Source organism: Pipistrellus hanaki (assembly GCF_964339955.1).
Source record: "Pipistrellus hanaki genome assembly, chromosome: 4".
Lineage (NCBI taxonomy): Eukaryota > Metazoa > Chordata > Mammalia > Chiroptera > Vespertilionidae > Pipistrellus > Pipistrellus hanaki.
Window position 1 is genome coordinate 93,617,566 of NC_140506.1, and position 21,688 is coordinate 93,639,253.

The following is a 21,688-nucleotide window of genomic DNA, read 5'->3' on the forward strand; positions in this document are numbered from 1 at the left end:
GTTCCTGGGAGTTGAGAGGTGCAGCCTAGTAAACCTGGACCTGATGGTAGAGCCCCCACCCTCACCCTCACTGCCACCCGTGAGCCTTCATGAGCAGCTCCTCAGGGCAGCGCCAGCTTCAGCTGTTATTCCTCCCTTTACCTTTAAAAGCAAACTGCAACCTGTTTCTCTCCTGAATTTCATAGAGCATGCCAAGAAATTGACAGCATGTGCCTTCAGTCTATGCTTCTCATGCCTTTTACCTTGTAATTTTGGTGATTTTATGTCCCAAATCTTGGGGCTTGCTTCAGAAGGCAAATGATAGAAGCTTCCAAGTCATCAGTGGGGGTCAAGCCACTTTGCACACAAAGCTGCCACATACTGAGATCCTTATCCGCTGAGGGCAGCTGGTGTGGGGCTGTGACACTTTCTTCATTTATTTTCACTCTGCCTCTTTTTGATTTTAAGGTTTTCAGATGTCATTCTGGCAACAATTTTGGCAACCAAGTCTGAAATGTGTGGCCAGAAATTCGAACTGAAGATTGATAACGTGCGTTTTGTCGGGCACCCAACACTCCTACAGCATGCGCTGGGGCAGGTAAGGGCCTCCCTGAGAATATAAGGCTCCCCCTGGGCAGGCACGGCCAGACCTGGTCTGGGCCTCAGGGAACTGCCACTGGCTCTGGTAAAGGTAGCGAGACCTGACAGCTGCCTGCTATCAGCTGCACTTCATCGATCCTGAGGAACCCCCAGAAAGAGACAGGCATCTTTGCCCCCCAAGTTTTAGTCTCTGCCCCTCGCTTTGGTAAAGTGGTACAAGTATTTCTGCTTGTTAAGTGATCTCATGGCCATTATTTTTTTAAAGTTAGCTCTTACTATTGTGCTAAATCCTTTACATACATTCTCTGATGAATGAAATGTTACAGTGCTGGAGTTGTAACAAGATAGAATCACTGTGACCCAAAGGAACTTGCCCACCAGAACCTGCCAGTCAGCCCTTTGCACACAGGCAGAATCAGCGACAGCAGCACTCAGATTCTGAAGGATTTTGATATGACAGTACGAGATTTAGCTCCATTTATCTGATCCAGAAATATGAGGGTCTGCGATGTGGCCTTTAAATGTCCTCCATGACCAAGCTGGTGGAAAGAGCTGAGGGGGTTGGGGGTACTAAAATATGAAACCCCAGGGACAGCACCATCTCTCCTCACTGAAACCCTGCAGGCAGGGATTAGATCCCTCACTATGACTGTGGGTGCTGGAGGGGAGGTTTGGCCGCCTGCCAGCAGTCCTGGGCCTGTAAAAGTAGAGTGACAGGCTGCATGGTGAGGAGCTAGTTGGGATAGCCCAGGGAGAGCTGGAGCCCTGGCCTCTTACGCCTCCTAGTGGCTACCCTTGAAATCAACGTGGTGTTTGTGACTGGTTGGCTGGCTGCCAGCCAGAACAGCAGCCTTGTCTCTCCTGGTTCTATTGTAGCATTGTCCTTTCTCTTAATCACCCTGAGTACTTAGCGTACCTGGCAGAGATGGCCTCAAGAGCTCAAGTGGACACGGGGGATGGCAGTGGGGAGCACGTCTGGGCAGAGAACACTCCATCTGCTTGGGCCCCTCTCCATCTCGTCTCCTCTGGGCACTTCAGCCCATTCCATTGACTGGGCAGCCTCTTCACGCTGGTCATAGCACTGACCTTCCTGTTATCTCAGTGGGGACTCATCTGTCCGTGCGGTCACCACTAGCTCATGCAAAGGTGCTGACCACGGGGCTATGTTTTCTTTTGGTTCTGCTCTATTTTGGAACCTTTCCCCATGCTTAAAGTAGAATAGCTTAAACAGCTCTTCTTGGGAAGTGGTGGCTCTCGTTCAATAGAACTATGCGTCTTTTACAGGTCTCCAAAACAGACCCATCCCCGAAGAGGGAGGCTCCCACCATGATTCTTTTTAATGTGGTATTTGCGCTAAGGGTGAGTGTTCATACACGGCTGAAGGGCATGGGCACGGCAGGAAGGAGGAGGAGGGCAGTTACAGCAGCTCACTTCTGGTGACTCAGTGCTCAGCCTGCAGTGGGCATGGCATTGGTCTACACTTACTGTTTTCATCTCTCTCTTTAAAAATAAAGTACACATAACATAAAATTTACCATTTTAACTATTTTAAAGTATACTAGATGCCCGATGCACAAAAATTCGTGCAAGAGTAGCCCTCCTTCTGGCTGCTGGCACTGACTTCCCTTCGGTACTCAGGACCCGGGCTGGCTTCCCTTTAGCCCCGGCTTTGTCAGAAAGGACATCCAGAAGGACATCTGGTCTAATTAGCATATCACCCTTTTATTATTATAGATGGTTTGGTGGCATCTTGTAACCCTGTTGTGTAACCATCACCATTATCTAGTTCCAGAATGTTACTGTTACCCTAAAAGGAGCTCAGTTATTCCCTTTCTCTCCCCCGCCCTCTCCCAGCCCTTAGAAACCACCAGTCTACTTCCTGTCTCTGTGGGCTTACCTGTTCTGCATGTTTCATATGAATGTGATCCTACAATATGTGACCTTTGGTGTCTGGCTTCTTTCGATGAGCATAGTGATTTTGAGATTTTTCTTTGTCATGTATATCAGTATTTTACTCATTTTTAAAAAAATATATTTTATTTATTTTTTACAGAGAGGAAGAGAGAAGGATAGAGAGTTAGAAACATCTATGAGAGAGAATCATCAATCAGCTGCCTCTTGTACACCCCTTCTGGGGATGTGCCCGCAACCAAGGTACATGCCCTTGACCGGAATCGAACCTGGGACCTTTCAGTCCGTAGGCCGATGCTCTATCCACTGAGCCATACCGGTTTCGGCAGTACTTTACTCATTTTTATGGTCAAGTTGTATTCCATTGTGTGAATAGACCATACTTTGTTTATCCATTCATCTGTTGATGAGCATTTGAGTTTTTTTCACCTTTTGGCTATGATGAACAATGCTGTTAAGATATTTGTATACAAATTTTTGTGTGGACACGTGTTTTCATTTCCCTTGGGTATATACCTAGGAGTGGAATTGCTGGCTCATATGAGAACTGTGTTTAACCATTTGAACTGCCAGACTGTTCTCTACATTGCTGCACCATTTTACATTCCCAGAGGCAGTGCATGAGGGTTCCAATTTCTTTACATCCCGACCGCACTTGTTATTTTCCATTTTTTATTTTATTTTTATTTTTATTTTTTAAATATATTTTATTGATTTTGTACAGAGAAGAAGGGAGAGAGATAGAGAGTTAGAAACTTCGATGAGAGAGAGTCATCGATCAGCTGCCTCTTGCACACCCCCCACCGGGGATATGCCCGCAACCAAGGTACATGCCCTTGACCGGAATCGAAACTGGGACCTTTCAGTCCCAAAGCTGACGCTCTATCCACTGAGCCAAACCGGTTTTGGCTATTTTTCATTTTTTAAATAATGAAGCCTAATTGTTCTTAAAGCAGTTCTCAGTTTCCCCCAAAGAACCCAGAAGTTCTTTCCGGCTGGACACGTGATCTGCACCACAGCTTTTGTGCAGCAATAGGAGCGAGAAAGTGATTGGATTTCAGCGACAAGGAGCAGCGATGCTCTGAAAACCTTCAGAGTGGCAGAAGTGAGACCGAGTAGAAAGGGAACCTATAAAATTAGGTGCTGCTCTGAGTCTCACGGGGTTTTTTCACGGTGCCTTTTTTTTTATGTGGAGACCACATGTTTCACTATGAACAGTTCAAAATCAAAATAATGCTAGAGAAAAGATCCATTAGGATGAAGCTTAATTTTTAAGTGTTTACTTTGTTGATAAACACAGAACTACAAGTTAGGACAAAATGATTTGTTAGTGGTGGGGGCATGAAGTTCCAAGAGATCTTTTTTTCTACTTTATATACTTCCATAGCATTTGCATCTTCACAATATTCTTATATTACTTACATAATTACATAGTATAAACACATCCACAAAGAAAACTCAAATTAAGAAGAAAACAAGCCAACGAAACCCATGACGAATGCCGTCCACCTGTCAGTCCTGATAGCTATACACTTTGCTATCTCATGCTGGGGGATGGGCAGTGAGGAGCAGCCACAGCCCCATCCAGATGTTGCCGGCGGGCTCCCATCTCTGGGCAGCATAAGATAGCAAAGTGTATAGCAGGCAAGCAAACAAGCATATTATGAAGTCTTATAGAGATTTTTTTAAAAAAATATATTTTATTGATTTTTTACAGAGAGGAAGGGAGAGAGATAGAGAGCGAGAAACATTGACCAGTTGCCTCCTGCACACCCCCCACCGGGGATGTACCCGCAACCAAGGTACATGCCCTTGACTGGAATCGAACCTGGGACCTTTCAGTCCGCAGACCGACGCTCTACCACTGAGCCAAACTGGTTTCGGCTCTTATAGAGATTTTTATAATAATGATTAGACTGGAAATAATTCTGGTCTCCAGTAGTTGAGGAATGGCTGGAAAAGATGGTGGTTGCTATACACTGAATGTTTGTGGCCATTAAAGTTGAGAAATGGGGATGATATCAGAACCTGGAGGAGTATAGATTTCCAAAGATAGTATAGGACTTCAGATAGCGTGGGCCATAATGTTGAAGAGTGGGAGGAATTTTAAATAATGTAAAGAGTTGATATTTTAGGGTAGACAAGTTATCTTTTCATTAGTCATGTAAAAATGTATGTATATGTATTTATTTTAAAAAGCTTTAAATGCTGAGTTAGTAACAACAGTTTGATAAACCTGTACGCCCATCTCTGAGATTCCACACTATCACCTTTGCACCATGGTTCTAGTACACCCCCCCTTATATTGTCACTAATGTATTCACTCTTACATACTTCAGAAGGCATCTCTATAAAAATATGGACATTTATTTTATACCAGAATACCCTTTTCACACCTGAGGAAATTTGCAATAAATTGCTATAAACTAGTACATGTTTCATTGAAGTTTTCCCCAATTGCCACAGCATTTTTGCTGGTTGTCTTGTCTGAATCAGGATTAAGATTCAGTCCTCACAAACTTGTGTTGTTGTGTCTCTAGATCTCTGGCAGTCTAGGACTCTCTCCCCGATTTGTCCCATCACATGTTCTATGTTTGGACTCATCTCATTGTGCAGTCAGACTTGCTCTCTGACCCAGTATTTCTTTCTTTCTTTCTTTCTTTCTTTTTTTTTTTTAATATATGTTTATTTTTTACAGAGAGGAAGGGAAAGAGTTAGAGAGTTAGAAACATCAATGAGAGAGAAACATCGATCAGCTGCCTCCTGCACACCACCTAATGAGGATGTGCCCGCAACCAAGATACATGCCCTTGACGGGAATCGAACCTGGGACCCCTCAGTCTGCAGGCAGATGCTCTATCCACTGAGCCAAACCGGTTAAGGCCAACCCTATATTTCTTGAAAACTAAATGCTTGATTACATTTGGGTATGAGTTCTGAGGACAAGAAAGTCTCATAAGTGATGCCCTGAACTCCATGCTGCCTCACAGCACGTATGGGGAAAGTGTGGCATTTCTAAGAGCCCCACTCAGGGCTGCCATGTGCTAGGTGGTAGTGCTCTCAGTGTGGCCACACAGCCTCCGGCTCTGCAGGCACCTTGGACAGTGCTGGCTGTGCAGCCAAGCAGCACACCCTGGCACACTCCATCAGTGCTGGTCATGGGGCCTCGCCTGGGTAAGCACCACCTTGCGTGTCTGGGAATGTGGAACAAATGGGCCCTGCGCGTCTGACAGCGCTGTCATGCCCCAGCCAGCGGGTCTCCTAGCAGAGAGTCATCTTCTAGGTGTGACTTGATTACTCTTCAAGGGAATGATCATGTGCTCAAGGTCAGTCTCCTATCTCTCCTTGCTGTGGGAGTATTTCCACACAGATTCTTCTGGAAGTGTCTTGAGGCAATTGTATACCCTAAACCCAGACCCTGCAGTTTAGTCATCTTGCAGGGGCACTGTTGAGGGGATGCCCTTGCCACGAAGGGATAGGGCTGCTGCCAGTGGTGGGCACAGCTTGGGAATAACCCTTGGTTCTTTTCCCAGCACAGATAAGCTGCCAGGTGTGAGTTCTGTTTGTGAACATGAAATCTACGCGTTTAGAAAATCTCTCCCAGCTCCCAGGGGTGGAAGTGTTTACTGTGGACACCTTGTGGGCAGGGCCCTCTCTGGCAGATAAACGAGAGGGAGGCAGCACCGGGGGTTCTAATCAGCAGCACCATTCTCCCTCTTCCTCTTCTCACCTCCACCCCGTAGGATGACTCAGCGGCCCTGTGGGCCTCCTGAAGCACTGAGTCATGGCTGGCCAGTTATCTGCTCCAGGGAGCATCTTCACAGATCTACAGCCACCTGCTCCACCCGTGGCCTGGCCTGGCTGCAGCCCCTGATAGTTTCTTGAGTTAACACAGGGGGTGGGAGTGGCTGGAGCCAGCTGGCTTCTCCTGTTAGCCAAGGTCATTTCTGCTAGAAAGAGCCACTTAACCTTGAGGATAGAAAATGTCCAGTGAACGCTTAGTCTGGTGCTTCTGTTTATTACACTTTGTGTCCCTATAAAGAGGGCCTGTGTGACTGAATTCTACCACAGCCAGTTGGCCCTCCAGCAGTCAGCAGTACACTGGTGGCCGCAAACACTGCCAGGGATTTTGCTCTGAGTAGTCTCTGTTGTGAGCACCCGACATTTCTGACTAATTGGTGATGGAGGTGCCACTGTTGTCCTTTCTTAGATGGGAGCCTTGTGACCCAGGGTCAAACAGCAGGTGGTTGGACAGATCTCTGCCTTCCATTATCCCACTGGCTGCCTCTGCCAGGCCCAGAGTGGATGCCTGATCTGTGCCCTACCTTCCTGGATGGCCCTGGTGCCCTGCAGGGTGGGAGCCTTTCTTTACTCGTTAGAAATGCCTTACCCCCCACACTGGGTGATCCCACGGAGCCATCTCTGTGCTGCCATCCAGGCAGCTATCCCAGTATAGGATACTGAGCGGGCTGGCATTTATGGACAGCTTCTAGAGGGGACACAGGAAGTCGGTGACAGTGGCACCTGGAGAGGAGCCTGGGGGAAAGGAGTAGAGGATTCGCTCATGGTTTCAGGTTTTGCTTTGTATGTGTATTGTCTGAGTACATGTGCTGCATTGAGTCACGCTCGGCTTCTCCCACAGGCCAACGCGGATCCCTCGGTGATCAACTGCCTGCACAACCTGTCCCGCCGGATCGCCACCGTGCTGCAGCACGAGGAGCGCCGCTGCCAGTACCTCACTCGGGAGGCCAAGCTGATCCTGGCGCTGCAGGACGAGGTGTCTGCTGTGGCCGACGGTGAGTGCAGCAGGCGTCTCCTACCCTGCCACACAGCAGGCGGCGGTCCAGGCGGGACACGGCGGTGGTTTGGAAGCTACGGAAGCTGAGGTGCTCAGTTCCATACTCCTCAGCCTGGACTGAGCACGCCCCAGTGCAAAGGGAGACTCGTGGGGGCACAGCTAGAGACCCGTTCCCAACCTGATGTGCTAACATTGGTTCCTTAGCCGAAGCATTTCCTCCCCACAAATGTTCATGATGGCTCTTCACGCAGGTCGGGCACTGCCTGCTGGCCCCTGTGCTGCTGGCCCTGCGTCAGGCTGGAGGGCCTCGGAGGGGCCAGTGGGAGTAGTGAGCCGGCAGGGTGGTGCTTTTCAGTTCTTTGTTTTCAACTAAATTGAAGGAGATCCTAATGGAGTTATCAACTGGAAAGTTATTAAAAATAATTAAAAAATATTTTTATTGATTTCAGAAAGGAAGGGAGAGATAGTGAGACACATCAGTGATGAGAGAGAATCATTGATCGGCTGCCTGCTGTACACCCCACACTGGGAATTGAGCCTGCAGCCTGGGCATGTGCCTTGTCTGGGAATTGAACCGTGACCTCCTGGTTCATAGATCAATTCTCAACCACTGAGCCACACTGGCCAGGCTATTAAAAATAGATACATTACCATGTGATTTTTGACATATCAAAAATAGATACATTACCATGTGATTTTTGACATATCGTCAATATTTGAAAGTGTGGAGAGACACCTACCTATAACAGACCCCACCCCCGTCTTCTCAGGTCAGCACCTTTGTAACAAAAGCAAAAACAAAGAACACATTTGAAGGTGAACCCAGTCTGGTTTCAGCAGTAAGTAAAAGCAGCAATTACCATGCATGAACTATCCCACTCAGGTGCATTTTCAGTAAAACTTTACTTTTTACATTTAACAATGAAGTTTTATTTCTTAGAATATTTTCTTTAGAGTCTGTGACTTTATCACAGGCATCTTAAAAGTTCAATATAGTACAAATAGTTTTAGATATTAAAGAGTTTCAGTCAGAACAGTAAATTGTATTAGCATAAATGTGGGGGAAAGAGTGGGACGAGGCCTGGAACTACATCGTCACTGAGGCAGAAGATGGCGCTGGTGCTCAGAGGGAGTCTTCAGGCGCAGTCAGGGAAAAGGTTTGTTCCTGTGATTCCTCTGACTGTAGCGTCAGGTGGCGCCAGTCCTGAAGTTTAAATACAGATATTTCCTATAAAGACAGTTGAACAAAGCAGCCTACGTGTAATTCTAACTCCTCTGGATGTAAACATTTCATGAGAAGCAGTTGTGAGCCCTGGCCGATGTGGCTCAGTTGTTGGGCGTCGTCCTGGGCTCTGAGATGTTGTCAGTTTGTTTCCTAGTCAGGGCACATGCTCAGATCGCAGGCTCTATTCCTGGTAGGGGACGTGCAGGAGGCAGCCAATCCATATTGTGCTCTCACATTGATGTTTCTCCCTCTCCTTGCCTCTCTCTCTAAAAAATCAATAAGCTATTAAAAAAAGAAGCAGCAGCCTGGCTGGCATGGCTCAGAGGTTGAGCATCCACCTACGCACCAGGTGACACTCTGTTCTTGGCCAGGGCACATGCTCAGGTTGCGGGCTTGATTCCCAGTGTGGAGTGTGCAGGAAGCAGCTGATCAATGATTCTCTCTCATCATTGATGTTTCTATCTCCCCCCCCTCTCTGAAATCAATAAAATATGTATTAAAAAAAGAAGAGGAAGAAGCAGGTGTGAATATTCTGATGATTGGTTTAAAGTTACTGAAAAAATTTTAAGTTGTTTTTCAAGGTATTTTAACTTGTTTTTAAAGGTATTTTCTGTTGTAGCCTATGTGGATTTTCCTTGCTTTGGAGATTCTAAATCCTTCTGTGTCTCAAATTTTGTGTGTCTATGTGTGTGTGTGTGTCTCAATTCTTGCAGCAAATGATGGTCCGCAGTCTCCGTTCCATCACATCCTGCCCAAGTGCAAGCTGGCCAGGGACCTCAAGGAAGCTTATGACAGGTAAGACAGGCGAGCAGCACGCACCCTGCACTTCCTTCTCGTGGGCCTGATTGCCTGAGCGCGACCGCTAATGGGACTCCCTCTGCTGGGTGCTGCTCTCCCCTTGTGCCCCTGAAATGGGGGTGAGAGGACAGGAAGTGCCAACCCCTTTGGTGTGTGCCCGACTGGAACAGTCACCTCCATCCTTAAACCAGAAAGGGAGCCTGAAGTTATGCATGAGGGCCGGAGGTGATTTTACTGAGCTGACGCAGTGCCAAGTTCTGGTCCACCTTCCTTAGGTGCGTGTTGCTGTCACCCTTTACCCCTGAGGATACAGGCTCAGAGGATGGAGATGGGGTTGGCCATGCCCTGAGGAGCTTGGGGGCTTGGACACTACATGTCTGAGTGCAGCAGGTGTTGGGGACACAGCGGAGACCTCACAGTTGTCCTGATTATATCTGTGGCTCAGCACCTACTCTCTTAAACATGGACAAGCAGGGAACTCATTTTCTTTTAGAGGGTGTCCTGTGGCTCTGGCCCTGAGTCTGCAGGGGGGGATGGAGGTTTGGTGGGGGCAGTGCCCAAGGGACAGCCCACCTGGCAGTTGCCTTTCCTGTCGTGCACCGGCCAGTTGGTTCACAGGTACCACACAGCACCAGGCAGACGGCATGTAGGCACAGGCTTCCTCAGTGCCTTCCAGTTCCATTGCCTTTCTGCCTCCTCTTCCTCCTATTCCCTTACATTTCCACATTCTTCTCTGCACCTGCGCAGCTCAGCGCTCCCACCTGGCCTTCCCAGGCTCCACCCCACCCCACCAAATGGTCCTGATGTAAGAACTGGGGCGACGACACCACGTGTCATCTAAGCCTAGAGGCAGTGGTTTGTCCAGAATCCTTTCCCTTTTTCATGTTGATTTATTCTGATTTTACTAACATTAAGGACATTTAAGAAATACAGAAAAGCATAAACAAAATAAAAGTCATCTATAATTTTATACACGGTGATAATCACTATGAACATTTTGGTAATTTTTTTAAACTTGATTTTTTGAAAGGTCACATGTTCATCAAGACTGAAATCTGGAGCTTTGATTTTGTCTCCTGCTGCATCCGGCCAGGTTCTCATCCTGGCGGCAGGATGCGGTTCAGCAGACAGCCTCCCTCACAGAGGGTTAAGGTGCACACAGGCAGAGTGGTCGCTGTCTCCTTTACGTACTGGGAGCACACTGAGCATCCAGTTAGCCTGTTGCCTTCTCAGTTTAACAGTTTAACTTAGATTTCTGCCTGAGCTTATAAATGAGAACTTTTTTTTTTTTCTTCTTGCTGCATAGTTAGCCAGCCCCTCCCTTGGGCATTAACTTGGCTTCACGTTTTGCTGCTGTAAGACATGCCGCTCAACCACATGCGTGTGTTATTTTGCATCTGTACCCATATATCCATAACACAAATTCCTAAAAGTGGAATTGCTAGGGAAAATAGGTAAATGCATTTCCCTCTGTGGGGTAGGTGCCTCAATCTACACTCCCACCAGAAGCACGTGAGATACCTGTCAACACAGCGTCTTGGTGAGCTTTTTGGTTTTAATCAATATGAGGGGTAGAGCTTAGTGTCTCAATACAGCTTGTGCATGTCTTCACATGTTTAAACCATGCCTGGTTTCCTTTCTGGTAGCTCTCTGCTCAGACCCCCTGCTTGTTGTTCTGTTGGGAGGTGTACATGCCTTTAAAGGGGCAGTTGTCCTTTGTGAGGGCAGCTTGTCTTTATTTTGGTGACCTCTGGTGTGGCTTCTGGCTGTTAGAGAACATCGGGGCAGCCTGAAGCTGCCCTTGCTGAGTGATGGTTTTGGTTTCTGGTCCCTCCTACTTCAGAGAACTTGACCCAGAATGGGATTTTTGGTCTTGTAGTCCGACCCTGTCTTTGTATTCCACATGATCACAGTGGAGTTTGCCTGCATAGAAGAATTGTTGTCCTCTGGTCTGGATTGGCTGATATCAGAATCCCTTTCTAGGTCCTGGCCAGTGTGGCTCAATTGGTTGAATGTCATCCCATGCAACCGATCAGTGTTTCTCTCTCACTGATGTTGCTCCCTTCCCCTCTCCCTTCCTCTCTCTCTAAAGTAAATTTTTAAAAAACAGCAAAAAAAAAAAAAAAAGTAAAATCCCTTCCTTGGAAACTGCTGTTGCCTTACTCTGAGTGGGAATTTGCATGCCTCAACTCAGATTATACTTGATCTTAGCCAAAAGGCCAAGAAGTGATCTCACCTAGGATTAGACTACAGCAGAATTCAGGCTAGCCTGGAATTAAAATGAAAAGCAAACTAGGAGAAGACTTTATCTTCCCAAAGAAAGAAGGGACTGTGCCTTCCTATGTTTGAGCTGCAGTGGGAAGCTGGAGGGATGCGATCTTGGGTTGTGTCAGGGCCTGCTGAGCTCAGAGCCTGAGGCAGCCAGTGCCCCCTAGTGGGCATCAGTTTGAAAGGGGAGGACAGGAATTGGTTTTTGGCAAAAACAGCTCCCAGAATCCACCGTCCAGCACTTAGCTCCCCTCCTTTAACCCAGGCATCTGCTGTTAGTGCCCAGGATCGAACCCCGCAGCCCACCCTGTGTCTAGACTCTGACCAGTTCTGGTGAGACTGAGCCGTGTTGGAGATTGGGATGGGACTTCTCAAAGGAATTGTTCTGAGTTTGGTGTTTTAATTAAAATCCAGGGACCCAGCCAGAGCTGCTCAGTGGTTAGAGCAGCTCAGTGGTTGAGCGTCAACCTATGAACCAGGAGGTCACGGTTCGATTTCTGGTCAGGGCACAGGCCTGGGTTGCAAGCTTGATGCCCAGTAAAGTTGTGCAGAAGGCAGCTGATCAGTGATTCTCTCTCATTATTGATGTTTCTATCTCTCTCTCCCTCTCTCTTCCTCTCTGAAATCACCAAAAATATATTTTAAAATAATAATAAAATTCAGGGTTATGATATGGCTGAGCAGCCTGGTGGCCCCTTGCCCAAGGACCTAATATCTGCGAATGTAGGCTGGCAGTGTGAATCCTCCAGAGGCCCCTGGCTGTTCTGGTGCCTGTGTCTTCCTGTGGAACCTGGTGACCTCAGTGACAGCATGCCCTTCCTTTGTGTGACGTCAGGCTGTCTCCCCCATGAGGTCAGGGACATCCCTTCGCTTCCTGACGCGCCCTTGTGCTTGTGTGCGGAGAAGCACAGCTCACCCACTGGTAGGTGAAAGGAGTAAATAGGAGTCACATCTCTGTGGATTCCGTGGGACTTGAAGTGCTTGCCTGACTGGTTCTCCATTGTTAACGGGCCGGTAGTGGGGTCTGCGAGGCTGGGGACTCGGCCTCACACTGCTGCCTGACCAGGGCAGATATGGGCCCACAGACACCTCCATGAATATCCTGGGAGTCTTAGTTCCTATTTCCATGAAGTGTACCTGCATAGAAACTTTGGTTTGACATTTCAAGGCTCATAGGTGAGCCTTTTGGAGCCCTCCCAGACCTCTTGGATCAGGCACAGGGTCCCACTGCACGCACTGGGCAGCCCGGTTGCTTGAGACAAAGGGATAGAAGGTCAGGCCGAGCTTTGCAGGGCTCTGGCCTGGGGCAGGAAGGAGGGTGACTAAAGCATGAGTCAGAAGTTAGCCAGAGGGTAGGAACTGAAAGGCTTTCTCAGATGCTGAGATCTGAGGGTGATGGGATAAGCTTGTGTACATTTCTGTCTGGGGGTGAGCGATAAGCATATTTTGGGCTGCTGTGTGGCCTCATGCACAGTCATCGCCCAGGGCTGGGCTCGGGGGAGCGGAGCGTGCGTGTATCTCTTGTCGCAGATAGGGCGTGGCTCTCCCTCTGGCCCAGCGCTGTGTGAGGGGCTGGATAAGCCTCGCACGGGGCAGTGTTTTTTTCTGCAGTAATTCCAGGTCAAACTATTAGCTGCCCTACAAAGAGAAGGAACTTTTAGGGCCCCAAACCCTACTCTGCTAGTCATGTCTTAAAACTGTATTTTTCAAACAAAACGAAACTGTGCTTTACAAACAGACACAGGCCTTTTTCTTCCTCCTCCTGACAGATTTCAGGGCAATTCCGGCTCACCTCCGGCTGTGGAGGCTTCCGGGCTTCTCCGGGAGCTCGAGGGCCGTTCTCTCTCTTGCTGACCAGTTCCAGGGCTTCCAGGAAGTCTGGGGTCTGCAGCGGGCCCTCTAAGGGGTGGCATTCAGGGTCTGCACACTGTCTGGAGAGAGGCACCACCATCGGTGCACAGTGCTCCAGGGGAGGAGGTTGCTGGCAGGTGAGCAGGTGCTTGGAAAAGTGTAAAAACATCCTCATGGAAACCAGGAAACCAATGTGGGTGTTTCCTCCCTCCCCCCAAAAAAGGACCTCATGCCACTGTATGCCAGGCGCCACGGCCTGGGCTGGCTGACGTGTGGAGTTGCTCTGTGGGCCTAATTCGTTCCCCCGCACCCAAACCAGGCACTTGCTGTTGTCTCTCCATGAGGTTTGTTCCAAGCCCCAAACACCTGTCCCCCCTGCACACCCGCAGCCTCCTCTGCTTGTTCCCTTTCCTACAGCTCTCCCCAGCTTTTTTTTTTTTTTTTAAATTTATTTATTATGGTATCACATAATTGTCCTCATCCCCCCATTCCCATCCCAAACCCCTCCCCACATATGCCCCCCCCCCCCCCCCCCTGTTGTCCATGGCCACTGGCTAGGCCCATATGCATGCACACAAGTCCTTTGGTTGATCTCTTCCCCTTACCCCACCCTCCCCTACCTTCCCTCTGAGGTTTGAGAGTTTGATCGCTGCTTCTCTTTCTCTGGGTCTGTTTTTATCAGTTTATGTTGTTCATTATTTCCTCTAGATGTCTGAGATCATGTGATCCAAGAAATACCCTTTTAAGAACCTAAACTGCGATAAGCCATAATGGTTATGCTGAGAGGCAAATGAATCAGTCTGTAGTGAGTTCCTTTCTGGGCCAACGGTTCTTTTGAGTCCCAATTTCAATGTCAAATAGTTCCTTATGTGTACATGTCAGCCATGATAGTTCAGATCTGGTTGGTGGACAAATGGTGGTGATGCAGGTTTGCCCGTCTCTGGTTTGGTCCTGGGCATCCTTCAGCGACACGCAGCTGCTGTCTGCTGGTGTGCTGAGGCGTCGTCAGCATCTTCCATCTCTGAATTGTGTCTCTTCTGTCTTCATGGCTGGAGCACTTCTGTCTATTCCTCTCTGTTACAGGATCTCCTCAGCTTCTTATGTTCCACACAGTTTGCCTTCCCGACGCCACTGAGTCAGAGGCCCCCAAATGTAAGGCTATAAGTTTTACCCCAGGAGCCTGAATCAGTGCTTGGAGCCTCAGCACATGTCAGGTCATTGGCAGTTTGCACGTGGCATCACTGGGCACCTGGGTGGACAAAAACCAACCAGCTACCTTCAAAATGATGGGAATCTGTTCAGTTCTGATTCTGTGGTGTTTGACCAGCTCCTCTGAGCCATTTGCTGAAGAGGACAACTCAAAAATAGAAAGACCTTTATTTTCACCAACCAGCCTGAGACAGGAGGAGCCTGGCCATTCATTCTCCTGGCAGCCCCTGGTTTACCTCGTTGCTCTGTTCTGTATGTGGATGCTGAGAGCATAAACATTGCTCACTTAATCAAGTGGAGCAGCTAACCTGGGTCCCCCGGGCAACTCTCTCCTGGTGTGACCTTAGCTTCCTTAAGAGGCTGGCTGTGTCAGGGTGTGACGCCCAGCCAGCAAGTCCTTCGGGCACAGGAGGGCACGACTACGGGAGCCTTCGTCTGCTGAGATGTATGCTTAGCACTCAGTTCTAGAAGAAGCCAAGGTGGGATCTTCCTCTGGGGCCTTGGGGAAAGACCCTGCGTCTCTTCCCCAAATCGTGACACATCAGATCTGTCCATAGGTTTCACCCCATGGGGCTGGCACACCAGCAGCGACCAAACCGTGGTCTTCCAGACTCAGCCGCAGCCTGCACACACCCTTCCCCCCACCTCTGCAGCCAGGGGTGCTGCTTGGTGGCCCTGAGATCCTGGGAGAGCGGCATGGGTGTTCCCAGTGCCCCCGAGGCAGGGCAGGCAGCGCGCGTTTTGGAGCTGTGGGGCCGTTTGCAGTGAGCAAATGGTTGGTGTTGGCAGAAATCCTAGGAGTAGTTGAGGATGATAAATGTGCTCTGTATTCTTCCCACCGTGTTCTCTGCCCATTACCCATTCCCTGCTTGAGAGAATACAGACTTATTTTTGCATTTGAAACTGCTGACCACAGATGCAGCCAGCCCTCCGGCAGACCTGTGGGGAGAAGCTTGGGGTGCTGGTCTGCTGCTTGAGGCTTCAGGGAAGAGACTGTAAGAACAGCCGGTGGGTGTGGGCGGTGAGGGCCACAGAGCTGCTTCCCAGCGTCGTGTACTTGAATGCCCCCAGAGGGTCTGGGACCCGCAGCTCCCACCAAACCTCCCAAGCCGCTGGCCTGCCCCACACGCGCTGGATGTGGGCATCTTGGTCTGTCCAGCCAGCTGGGAACAGGATTTCAGGGTTGGAATGTGATGGAAAGAGCACCGCCTACCCTGGCTGGGACAGGGCAGGGCAGGGCGGGCCGGCCTTCGCAGTGGCTCAGGTCCCTCTTTCACCTGCTGCGGGAAACGAGGATCAGCCGTGGGCACTTGGCCAAGCAGGTGCCTCTCTGTGTCAGACACCAAGTGCTTCCAGTAGTGAGTGCAGGGCTGAGTGGCCAGGCTGTGGGTGGAGTTTGAAGCTCCTGCTGGAAACAGCCCTTTTGTACGTGGTTCTCCAGCCGCCAGGGCCCGTTCTCTGGGTGAGGCTGCTTGAGGAAGTCCACCAGAGCAGGAAGCGCATTCCTCAGGCCCCTCTCCTTCCTCCGTTTGTGAGGTGCTTCTCAGGGGTCCCCAAGTATCTCACACGGAGCCCCCCATGCTGTGACAGGGTAGGGCTCTCAGGGGTGCGGGAAGAGGCCAGGAACACCCTGCCTCAGTGGCATTGAGCCTCTGTGAGAGCACAGGCTTCCCCTGTGCCCTCGCACTGATGGGACCACAGTGAACAAAACACAAGGCCACCCCGAGACTGCATTCTGGCCGAGCAACAGCTTACCCAGCAGACAAGTAGGTGTGTCCTGTGGTCAAGGGCTCAAGGCAGGTGGACAGCGAGCAGTCAGATTGCCTGGGGGCTGCGGCCCGTGCCAGGGCTCACCTCGCCGAGAAAGTGGCACTTTATTGTGCCACTGAAGGAGGGAAGGAGCTCCTGGCACCTGGAGGGAGACTTACAGTCCAGGGCAGGTACAAGGGCCCTAAAACAGCAGAGTGGCTGGGGTAGCTGGGCCTACCTGGGGTAGGAGACAAGGTCAGAGAACGTGGGCACATCACTCAAGGCTCCTGGCAATTGGGGGTCTTGGCTGGAACTGCCGAGGCGGAAGCCAGGGGGCCTTTGGGGGAGGGCGTACAGAGGGGGCTTGTGGGGGAGGGCAGATACAGGGGGACAGTGCTGAGAAGGACTGGACTTTGTAGGTCCCTGCAGGTGGTGCAGACAGGTTTGCTGATGGCTTGAGGCAGGCTGTGAGAGAAGCGAGGAGTTAGACAGAGCTGCTGTGTTTGGTCTGAGCTAGGTTTGGGTCTGAAAGAACCAAATTGCCATCACTGAGGCTGGTTTCGACAGTTGCTGAGTGCACCTGGGTGCTCTGGCATCTGCAGGGAGGTGGGCACTATGTGCTCCTCCCCGACAGGATGTCCTGTGGGACTTGGCATCTCCACTCTTCCTCTGTTGCCCACGGCTCCTTTGGGGAGACAGGCCTCGCCTGCCTGCCTGCCACCTGTGGCAGGAATGGGGCTCTCATCAGGGGTGCGGGAAGAGGCCAGAGAAAGAATACCTGCCTCAGTGACATTGAGCCTCTGAGAGAGAACACAGGCTTTCCTGTGCCCTGGCACTGATTGGACCACAGCGTCCGGGGCTAGCCAGCAATACCGCACTCTCCTCTCTGCCACATGCCCAGGTCTGGAAAGATGCTTTCTTGCCCTGGGGGTCTCCACTGGTAGTTTCCTCCGAGCAGCAGGAGCAGTGTCCCGGGAAGAAGTGCCTCGGGCGGGATTTTGTGTGTGTGTGTGTGTGTGTGTCTGGGTAGAAGTTGCTGTGTGAATGGGCCATGGCTCCGGCAGAAATGGAGCCTCCTGTCTGCAGCTTGTGTACGTCTGGCGTGGTGCGGCTGCACATCAACAGCTGGCTGGAGGTGAGCTTCTGCCTGCCCCACAAGATCCACTACGCCGCTGCCAGCCTCATCCCCCCGGAAGCCATCGAGCGGAGCCTGAAGGCCATTCGGTGAGTGCTAGCCCCTTGCACTCCCTCAGAGCCCCTTCTCTCTGCCGGAGGCTTCACCAATTACTTCCAAGCGTTCCGTTCTTCCTGCCACAGAAATTGGCAGGTAAGGCTCCCCTGTTTATAGAAGTAAAAACACCAGTTTTTGTGTCTGGTTTTGTATGGAAATGATCAGCTCCAGGTTTTCCCTGGGCCGTCTGGGCACTGCCTGGTGGGCGGGCTCCGTGCTGACTTCCTCACTGCGTCCTGGGTACTGAGAAGTCCAGCATCCTGGGGGAAAGACGTACCATTGGAGCGATATTGTCGTCATGGCGCCTCTTACATTTGAATTTGAACTTGCGGGATCTCCTGTTTCTTAATTTAATAGACTCCCTGCAAGGAAAGAGCTGAGCCCAATCTCCTTCTGCCTCAGCCCCCAACCAAGTCCTCAGTTTCCTTAAATACATATTTTTTAACTAAAAAAATAAATCTGGCACATTACCGAAATGTGAAGGTGGAAGAAAGCCAAGCACTGCCTCTCTCTCTCCCTCCCCAGTCCGTGCTCCAGGTCAACATCTTTCCTCCTGGTTCCTGCTAAGCATGTTTTTATGTAGTTCTATTCATAGTATCAGCAGCGATTTTACTTTTCCCATATTTGGGACTCTTTTCTTTAGGAAAGATTCTTTTATTTTTTCAATCACAAATGTTTGTAGGGCAACCCCAGAAGTGGGAGATGGAATCTGGTTGTCAGACCTTCCTCAGCTAAAAAAAAAAAATAAAAAAATGTTTTTATTGATTTTATAGAGAGGAAGGGAGAGGAAGAGAAACATTATAAGAGAAACATCTAGCCGAAACCGATTTGGCTCAATGAATAGAGCATCGGTCTGTGGACTGAAAGGTCCCGGGTTCGATTCCAGTCAAGGGCATGTACCTTGGTTGTGGGCACATCCCCAGTAGGGGGTGTGCAAGAGGCAGCTGATCGATGATTCTCTATTGATGTTTCTAACTCTCTGTCCCTCTCACTTCCTTTCTGTAAAAAATCAATAAAATATTAAAAAAAAAAAAAAAAAAAAAAAAAAGAGAAACATCTATCTACTGCCTCCACGCCCCCTACTGGGGATTGAGCCTGCAACAGGGGCCTGTGTCCTAATTGGGAATAAAACCGGGGACCTCTTGGTGCATGGAGCCGCAATCAACTGAGCCACCCTCGCTGGGCAGACCTTCTGCAGTTTTGTTGTAATTTTTTCTTTCTTTCTGTGAGTGGCAGGAATCCTTGCAGATGTTTAGTCTCTAATCCCTCCTGTGGCCTCTCCTGAGGTTCAGTGCCTGGGCCCAGCTGCACCTTGTGTTCCAGTGCACGCCTGGGACCTGGGGCCTCACATGCCCTCTGACCGGACTCTGCCCCACAGCCCATACCATGCCCTGCTGCTGCTCAGTGACGAGAAGTCCCTGCTGGGCGAGCTCCCACTCGACTGCTCCCCGGCCCTGGTGCGTGTGATCAAGACCACGTCTGCCGTGAAGAACCTGCAGCAGCTGGCCCAGGACGCAGACCTGGCCTTGCTGCAGGTACTGCCTGGGGCCCTGGGGGACACCTGGGTAGGGAAGGATAGGTGGGAGAAGGGTCTGGGTGCAGCAGAACAGAGGACCCTTGTTTGGAGGTGGGAGATGCTGGGGTGTCAGGAAAGCAGGCTGTCTCCATCCGGATAAGAACCCGTGACAGGTAGCTTCGGGGATGGTTGGAGGTTCTGAAATCTGAGTCAGGTCTGGATTCGGGACTGACTTCCTCTTCCTTTGAGGGTGGTGAGGCTGCAGCCGAGAGGAGCGGGGTCCTGCGGTTGGGAAGATGCCAGGACAGGGTGGCTAGCAGGGCTGGAGCAGAGGCACACAGCATGTGGCCACAGGAGGAAGCAGTACCTCACCCTCAAAGTAAGGGAAGTGAGCGCAGGACACAACATGGGCCTGCCCGCCCACATGCAGAGCCAGGACCTACCCTCATGGCCTTGACCACTCCCCTGCAGTCCGGAAGCATGCGCTTGGGGGATGCCCTTTCTGATTGGATGGAGGCCCTCGCCCTGTCAGTGGATCTGGTTGGAGCCTGGGCAGGGTCAGGGGGCTTCCCAGGAAAAGCACAGGAAGAAACTGCAGGCCAAGGGCAGGGGCTTCTCTGGTTCCGGTGACGGTGAGCACCGTGTGGCCACCAGAGGGCAGCAGGGCCTGTCCGAGGGACATGTAGTTCCTGTGACAGCCACTGGGCGGCAGTTCTCTCAAGCTAGTCTGAGGAGGAGCACAGGAGAGAGAGGGGGAGAGGGAGAGGGAGAGAGAGGGAGAGGGAGGCTGGCCCACCTGGGTCTCTGAGGGAAGCTTGTCCAACAAGGACTCTCGGGCTGTTTCCCCCCAAAGCATCGTTTTGGAATCTGCCATCCAGAACAAGGCCTTCCATCCTCTGCACCTCACGGTTGTCGGCCCCTGTGAGAATGCTTATTGGCTCCTGCCTTGGTGCTTCATAGGGGCTCTATCGAGGACCACGTCCTGCTTGCCTTCCTAGCAGACAGAAAACACAGAACCTTAAATGGCTCAGTGTTCTGTGTGTGCTGCAGAGCAGTGTGCTGACCAGTGCTGGCCAGTGGCAGGTATCTGCGTCTTTGCAGCTCCCATTCCCAGCTTTGAAAGAAGCTGGCCTTCTGTCCCCTGGGGCTGCCAACATGAAGTCTGTCTGTTCACCACGCCTCCCCCTTGCTCTCAGGCTCTTCGGACAGAGACATCTCCTTTGCTTCCCTGCCCCGGCTTCCTGGGGAGAAACTCGCTTCCTTGCTGTGTGGTTGTACGGAAGCTCCCTGAGGCCAGCCCTGGAGGTGGACTCACCACCTCTGGGAGTCCAGCTTCCTCCAGCAGGTGGCCCAGTGGAGAGCTGTGTCTGCGTCCGGTGACTGTCACAGTCACATGATGGCTCTAGTCATGATGGAATTAATATGTTCTTTCTTACAAAAGTTCAGATAGGAAGTCCACACAACCCCATATCACAGACATAACTGCTGTAGATTCCCCCGGGTTTTTCTCCTAGGTTCACGCATTATCTTTGAATAACAAAATTTGGGTCACACTGTACCTCCTTGTGATACAGTGCCCATAGACCTCCGGACTGTGTGGGACTTCGCAGGTGTGATTGAGGACCTTGAGGTGGGCGATGGTCCTGTGTTATCCGGTGGGCCCAGTGTCATCACAAGGGCCCTTGTAAGCGGGAGGCAGAGGGAAATTTGACTCTGGAAGAGGAGGTGGGGGCGTGACCATGCTGAGGCCACATGCCAAGGAGTGCTGCAGCGAGCAGAGGCAAACACAGGCTCTTCCCGAGAGCCTGGAGGGGCTGCCTGCCGGCACCTCGGCTCCGGCATGTGCTCGTGGTGGTAGGCTCCTGGGCTCCAGAACGGTGCTCTGACTGTGGCGGAGGCGCGGGAGGTGGAGCCACTGGGTGGGGTGGGGGCTGAGGAGGAGGAGAATGGGCCTGTCCTTGCTTTGGAGTAAATGTCAGCGGGGCTTGGGATGGGAGAAGGGTCAGCGATGGAACGGAAAGGTCTGTTGTGTTCACGTTGGTGTGCCCCTGGAGGTCCCATGTGCCGGAATGAGGTAGATCGAGGTGTCCTTGCTGGTGTCGCAGGCATTGCATGCAGGTGGGGTGACTCACCCCGGGGAGGCACACAGTGATGGTAAAGAGGGGCAGCAGGCCTGCCTGGGACAGCGCTCACCTAGGGGGAGGTACAATCAGATGTGCCCAGTGTCTTTCTTTCCGCGAAGTGAGGCAGTGCCATGCTCTCAGACCTGGCCCCCTGTGGGAGGCTGGCGGGATGTCCGGCATCTCGGTCTGTCTGTCCATCCTGATGTCCAAGAGGCCAGGAGAGCAGCAGGGGGATGTTCTCCAGGATGCTGAGACACACGGGGAGGAGTGCACGGGGAGGAGGCATGTCTGGTGACCCCACACCCACTGTCACGTGGAAACCCATCTCCCTGCTGGAGTCCTGTGGGGGCGGGGAGCCTGCCTCTGCCAGGATGTCCAGCCGAGCCCCTGGCTCCGCTGAGCTTACCCCGTGATCCTGGGTGTGCCAAAC

General features: G+C 51.0%; 1 protein-coding gene across 8 annotated transcripts in view; it reads left to right on the forward strand.

Annotated features, from left to right (window-relative positions):
• Nucleotides 1-21,688, forward strand: part of NPRL3 (NPR3 like, GATOR1 complex subunit) — a 39,535-nt gene that overhangs the window by 12,322 nt on the left and 5,525 nt on the right. For all 8 annotated transcript variants that reach the window (XM_084880502.1, XM_084880495.1, XM_084880497.1 and 5 more), the window contains 6 exons: nucleotides 448-577; nucleotides 1,864-1,938; nucleotides 7,133-7,286; nucleotides 9,227-9,308; nucleotides 17,475-17,612; nucleotides 18,998-19,154. In XM_084880502.1, the coding sequence (XP_084736628.1) occupies nucleotides 448-577; nucleotides 1,864-1,938; nucleotides 7,133-7,286; nucleotides 9,227-9,308; nucleotides 17,475-17,612; nucleotides 18,998-19,154 (736 nt within the window). The remainder of the gene's footprint in view (nucleotides 1-447; nucleotides 578-1,863; nucleotides 1,939-7,132; nucleotides 7,287-9,226; nucleotides 9,309-17,474; nucleotides 17,613-18,997; nucleotides 19,155-21,688) is intronic.